This window comes from Cibotium barometz, chromosome 64 (assembly GCF_041138505.1).
Source record: "Cibotium barometz isolate CiBa-2024 chromosome 64, ASM4113850v1, whole genome shotgun sequence".
In the NCBI taxonomy this organism is placed as follows: domain Eukaryota; kingdom Viridiplantae; phylum Streptophyta; class Polypodiopsida; order Cyatheales; family Cibotiaceae; genus Cibotium; species Cibotium barometz.
Genome location: NC_141109.1, coordinates 7,949,037 through 7,955,110, shown reverse-complemented (window position 1 = coordinate 7,955,110; position 6,074 = coordinate 7,949,037). Strand labels below are relative to the sequence as shown.

Below are 6,074 nucleotides of genomic sequence, written 5' to 3'. Positions count from 1 at the left end.
ATATAGGGCACGACTTCCCATAAGCTCTCACTTGAGAGAAAGCTATGGAGGCTCACTCTCCTATATATATATATCAAAAGACTGAGACCGGGGTCGTGGGTCGTGGGTCGTGGGTCAATTGGGGTTCTTTCTTTTCAAATTTTTTTTCTCTGATTAGAAAATCTTTCCTCTCCACACGTTTGGTTCTTTCTTTCGAAATAAAATTTAATTTTTTATTTTTTGTTTTTTATTTTTTAAAATTTTTATTTTCTTTTTTTTTTGGATAAGTTTTCTAGGGTTTCTAGCCTTGGCCGCAGCACAGTTCGTGCACACAGCACAGATCTGGGGATTCAGAAACCCCCTCACACGCAGAAAACCAGATAACCGATCGTGCGCCCACACGCGGAGCGGAAAAATAACAAAAGAAACAGAAATGCAGAAGACAAATTGCAGAAACAGAGATTGCAAAACACAGAAACACCTTAACAACAAACACACAGTCGCTTTCCTACATTGTAGATTAAACTTCACGCAGTAGCCGAGCTGCAAACTGGAGCTTAGTGCAGGGCAACTCCCCGGCAGCGGCGCCAAAAATGTGCGCTTTTGTCGCACAGGTCGTAGCTGGGGACTTGCCGGACACCGTATTATGCGAGCCACGAATGGCTGCAAGCATACAACCAGGGAAGGAAGCTCAAACAGAATGCCAAAGGGTGTGTCACTCACCGCTCAACCGCTGCCTTGAAGGATTCCCGCGTCGCAGCCGTGAAGGAGGAGCCGCCGTCGCCGCTCTACCGCCTCTCCGCCGCCGTGCCGTTACACAGTGCTCGATCGCTCTCTCACTCTCTCTCTCTCTCTCTCTCTCTCTCTCTCACGCAGGAGAAGGAAACCAAAGAGATAAGGCAAGAGCACTCTTGTATTCACAACACATGAGAATGAGGATTTTAGGGTTACATTTGACTCATATAGGTGACTTGGCCGTTCACACTTGGGCGTCCATACATGGTCGGCCGACCTTAACCCTTATCCTACTGATATCCAAGGTACGCCTCTCATCGGCGATCACCCAATCCCTTTATCCTTAACATATGGTGCCGACAAGCCCGGCCCATGACTCAGAATATTTAAATTAATGACGTAAAACATAGTGCGTCCGCCATGGGTTAACACCTCTCTCTTCGTATCTTCTGTATTTTCTGCATGCTGTATTCTCCGCATGTTGTCTTTTCTTCTGTATTTTCTACATGTTGTATTTTCTTCTGTATTTTCTGCATGCTATATTTTTTGCAATGTGCTGTATTTTCTGCATGTTCTGTATTCCTCTCTGTACGTATCTTATGTATTATCTGCAACATATTGTATTTTCTACACTTAGCATAGTTGAGCCTGATGCTCTGATTACGAATGAGACATGTGGAAGTTTGGATAGTCTTCTCTCATCCCTAAGCACTTCATAGGAACTCTCGATGCAAGAATAATCAACATAGATAGAGAATCGAGAGCAAGAAATAGCTTTGTATTTAGTATATTCATATGATACAACAAAGTACATCTTCTGTGGCCTTTGGCCTTTCCAAAAGGATAACCCCGTATCTTCTGTATTTTCTGTATCCCTCCCTTGGTGTAGATTGGCAAAAGAAGTATTCCGTATCTCTTTGTTCTGCATGTTGTGTATCCAACAGTGTGTAAAGGGGACGCCCATACATAGGCGATCACTTTTTTAATAAACGCAAGAATGGGCAGTTGGTGTGTAATGGGGTACGTCCATTCAAGAGTGCACAAGGCACTTTTTGGCTGCCCACATGTTGGGCAGTATTATGACACCCTTAAGCCTCAACATGAAACGTGATTGTCATCCTTCTAGGAAGAGGGGTTCATTGGAACCTGCCGCTCCTGGCCTCGTGGAAAGTTTCTAGTAATATATTATTTAAAGTAGATATTAGGTCATATTATAAGGCACGGATATATTAAGATATATTAAGCCACTAAGTCCCAGGTAATGGGATAATTAGAACTTAAGCACACAAGGGGGAAGGCCTTGGGACTATAAGCTGCGTGTATTACTCACCGCGTTTGACAGTCTGGACTTACACGCTAGACTTCAACTTTGTTGGCTTGATCGTATCAGTATGTTGCAACTCACGCGTTTAAGGAGTTACCAACGAGGAGGAAATTGAATCATTATTTTTTAATCAAAAATTGTAACTCAACCGATTTTTCTTAATTTTGGTTGGTACAAATACACTAGAATGTCGTTTTTTCGAGCACTGATACCAACTGCATGCATGGGGATTGCATGATCTTAAATATTTTTTTATTCATGCAAGATAACACATTGAAATGTATATTAATTACATGGTATTATATCTCATGCATCCAGGATTGCATATGTTTGATGACAGTAAATCTCATTCATGCAGCATAGCATATTGTATGTATAAAATATTTAATCCTTACAACAATACATTGCCTTTGAGAACTACACAAGTGCTTTTTTGTACAACACATTTTATGAAGCCTGCCCAAAATTGGGATTCTCATAAATATATTTGCCATTATTTATTCACCAAGGTAGTAGGTGAATCCCACAGGCTGTAGAGAGGTCATCATGAGCTGAGGATCAAGAATTAATGGAGTACTTAAGCCATTAAAGATATCCAACTCACTAAACAGTGAGTCAGCTTCCTCAAAACTGGCTGTAGCGCTGCTGTCCCAAGAGGTATTAGAGCTGTATTGATCATGCCTTGGTGAATAATTACTCTGATTTCCTGCTGATTCAAAGTCATTAGAGATAATTATGTGATCATCATGAGCTAATCCTGCTTCATACCAGTCACAATGGGCAAGGGACGACCCTTCATAATGCTGCTGTACTGTTAATTGAGGAGTAGTGATTACTGTAGTAGATGGAGGAGTTGGCAATGCACTGCAGCTTGCTTTTTTCTTCTTGTGCTGCTTTGATCCAAGTGTTTTTCCATGATTAATCCCTTGATTATCATCAGGCTTAACACTAACTAGGTTCTCGTCAGCCTGTTCATTAGCATGGTTCCCTGTTAGCTTCTGCACAAGAGCTCGGAAGTTAGCAGGGTCTGTCTTGATGAGCTTGGGGGCAAAAACATGGACCACTCGAATGATTGGCTGCTTTTTGGCGACCGAGTGGGACACAGAAGAAACACCGCAGCTGGGAGACAAGGAGCTTTGGGAAGAACTCTCTGATTGAGTAAGCTTAGGGGCCATAACACAACTAATGGAGCGTAATTAGCAAAAGAAGGGGGATTAAGTAGCGAAATTAGAACCCTGTTAAACCAAGAACACTGAAGGATAAGTAACTCACCCACTAATCACATACACCAACTGAATCAAATGATGGTAAAGATGATAATATTAAGGGGATTAACGAACGTAATTAGAACCAATAACCCTAAAATCACCTTATAAGCGTACGAACGAAGTATAAGTTACTGACCCACTAATCACATGCACGAACAGAATCAAATGATGGTAGATTAGCTGGTAGAGAGGGCAAGATGGGGCTAGAGAGGCATAATTAAGGGTGTGATTAAGCGTAGTTAAGGGGGTAGAGGCAGCAGATTAAGGAGAGCTTAACACACACAACACAATCTGCCTTTACGATGCAAAATCTGCAATATATATAGAGAGAGAGAGAGAGATGGTCACATCAAATAGAAAAAGACCCACAAGCCGTAAAATTATCTAATTATTGGGGGGGAGCTTGAAAGTTGAAAGCTCAGTCGCTGATAGTTACGATACTTTGCGAGTCAGGAAGTCAACATTTTTTGCGCGTCTTGTTTTCTAAATTTAGATGCCCTCTACATTTGGCGGAGGTTTTCAAACTTGGACTTTGAAATGGCCCACACGTTTCCACATCCTCTCTTTGACCCAACGGCCACGTTTGAAGTTTGAACACATTATTTGACCTTCACACCCACCCTGCCTACCTTCGCTTACAAATTACATCCCCTTTCAAACTAAACCTCTTTTTTTTTAAATAAAAAAAGAGGCTTCTCCATTGTGCAACTTCCATGATGCCACTGTTGCCTTCACGGCTCGAAAAAAAAACGGAATTCTAGTGTATTTGTACCGGCCAACATTAAGAAAAACCGGTTGAGATTTTAAGTAGCCCTTATTTTAACGAATGATCTTTCATATATTTTAGTTATAAAACTGGCATATTGTAGAAATTTGGAAAACAAAATCCAAATAGATTTAAGATTTCTCCTTATTCCAATTAATGTGTTTTTTCGAACATTGCTTCTAGGCTTGATTTCGTTGGGTGAACCATTCTCAACGTTTCTTACACACAATTTTTTTGGGAAACATAATTGTAATTATATTTCTTGGGAGAATTCATCTTTTGTGTGAAGAGTTTACACATAATTTTTTCAAATGCACGTCACAAAATACACTCTAAACACTGTTATATATAAGTTTTTTTAATTTTAAAAATCCAATTTTTGAAAAGCAAGATAGCCTGTGAAAAATCAAGCTTGCTCACACAAGAGTGCCTTCGAGCGGGCCTACATGGAAGCTAACATCTACATTGTGTGTGTGTGCACGTGCGTGCGTGCGTGCGTGTGTTGGACATTCATGATATATTAGTGTATACTTGAACTATTAGTTTCAATCATATTTATTTTTTATTTTTTGCATGCCATGGTATGTTTCACACACACACACACACACACGTACGCATGCACGCACGCATGCATATAATGATATGGTACTAGTACATCTTACCTACTTCATATAACCAATGTTGACGCTTTCATTTAAATGTTTGATGTGTGTGTGTGTGTGTGTGTGTACATTTAACCTCCATATACATATATATTATATTGATACTAGTACATCTAACCTCCTTTAACCTAATTAATATGTTGACGCTATATTGATACTAGTACATATAACCTCCTCTTACCTAGTACATATATATATTGATACTAGTACATATATTAATATAACCAATGTTGACTCTTTCATTTAAATGTTTAATGTGTGTATGTGTGTGTGTGTGTGTGTGTGTGTGTGTGAGAGAGAGAGAGAGAGAGAGAGAGAGAGAGAGAGAGAGAGATTTTAACATGTTCATGTTTAAGACGTTAGAACTGACTTGAAATTCATCATTGAAGCATTTGAAAATTGGGAAAGCTTTCTCATCTCTTACATCATCTTCTCATTTTAGTTCTTGTCATAGCACACATTTTAATATTGTAAGAATTTATAGTCTTTGTTGCTACACTTATTTCTAGCCTTGCATTATTTTCTCACCAAATCAAAGTCTCTTGTTTCTATTTTAAAATAAATACATTAAAAGCTTCCTTGACTTTTGCCTTTTCCCACTTGCTATGTAGTCAAAAAAACCTTAAGTTATATGTATTTTAAAATATAAACATCACATCATGCTTTCGATCATTGCATAGGTCACCTATTAGAATCCTCCTTTAAAATTAGTTTCATACATTACTATGTAGTCAACCATAATTCAAGTTAAATATCTCTAACAAAGGTAGTATGCTACAAATTGTATCATAGTTTGAAGTCTAACATTCTTGTACATTAAATATCTTTGACAAAGGTACCATGCTACAAATTGTATCATATTTTGAAGTCTAGCATTCTCACGAATTAAATGGTGAAATTTTATCAACTTTGATGTTACAACTTATTTTTTGAAAGTTGCTATCAATCATAAATTGATCTTTATGGTCATGATTAAGAGATTGTTTAAGTGTTTTTATATCTATTGTTTCCTTGGTAATTATGTTTATTTGTTTGTTTTACTTAAAATAATTTATCTTTTATATGTCATTGTATTTAGATTGACCCCCACACACTCAATGGAAACCCAACATGTATTTAAATCTCCAAAGCGTGGACAACGCTTAAAGAGCAGTGCTACCAAACAAGCAAGCCACAAAGTAACAAGCACAAAGAAGAGGAGGAAAATAATGCAAGAAGAAGAAGATGACGGCTGGCTACCTTCATCAAGAAATCTAAGTCGATCTTCTAAGTCTATAAAAAAAGGTGCTTCTTTGAAATCCATGAAAGAAACAAGGGAAGTAGAAGCGGCGGTGGAAGAG

At 38.5% G+C, this 6,074-nt stretch overlaps 1 protein-coding gene across 1 annotated transcript; it reads right to left on the bottom strand.

Annotated features, from left to right (window-relative positions):
- Positions 1 to 2,501: 2,501 nt before the first annotated feature.
- Positions 2,502 to 3,611, bottom strand: LOC147603266 (uncharacterized). The gene has a single exon (XM_086796692.1). The coding sequence runs from the start codon at positions 3,211 to 3,213 to the stop codon at positions 2,536 to 2,538; it is 678 nt and encodes a 225-aa protein (XP_086652818.1). The 5' UTR covers positions 3,214 to 3,611; the 3' UTR covers positions 2,502 to 2,535.
- Between the last annotated feature and the right edge of the window lie 2,463 nt (positions 3,612 to 6,074).

Coding starts and splice junctions, on each gene's coding strand:
- LOC147603266 (XM_086796692.1), bottom strand. CDS start 3,213: ATGGCCCCTAAGCTTACTCAATCAGAGAGTTCTTCCCAAAGCTCCTTG.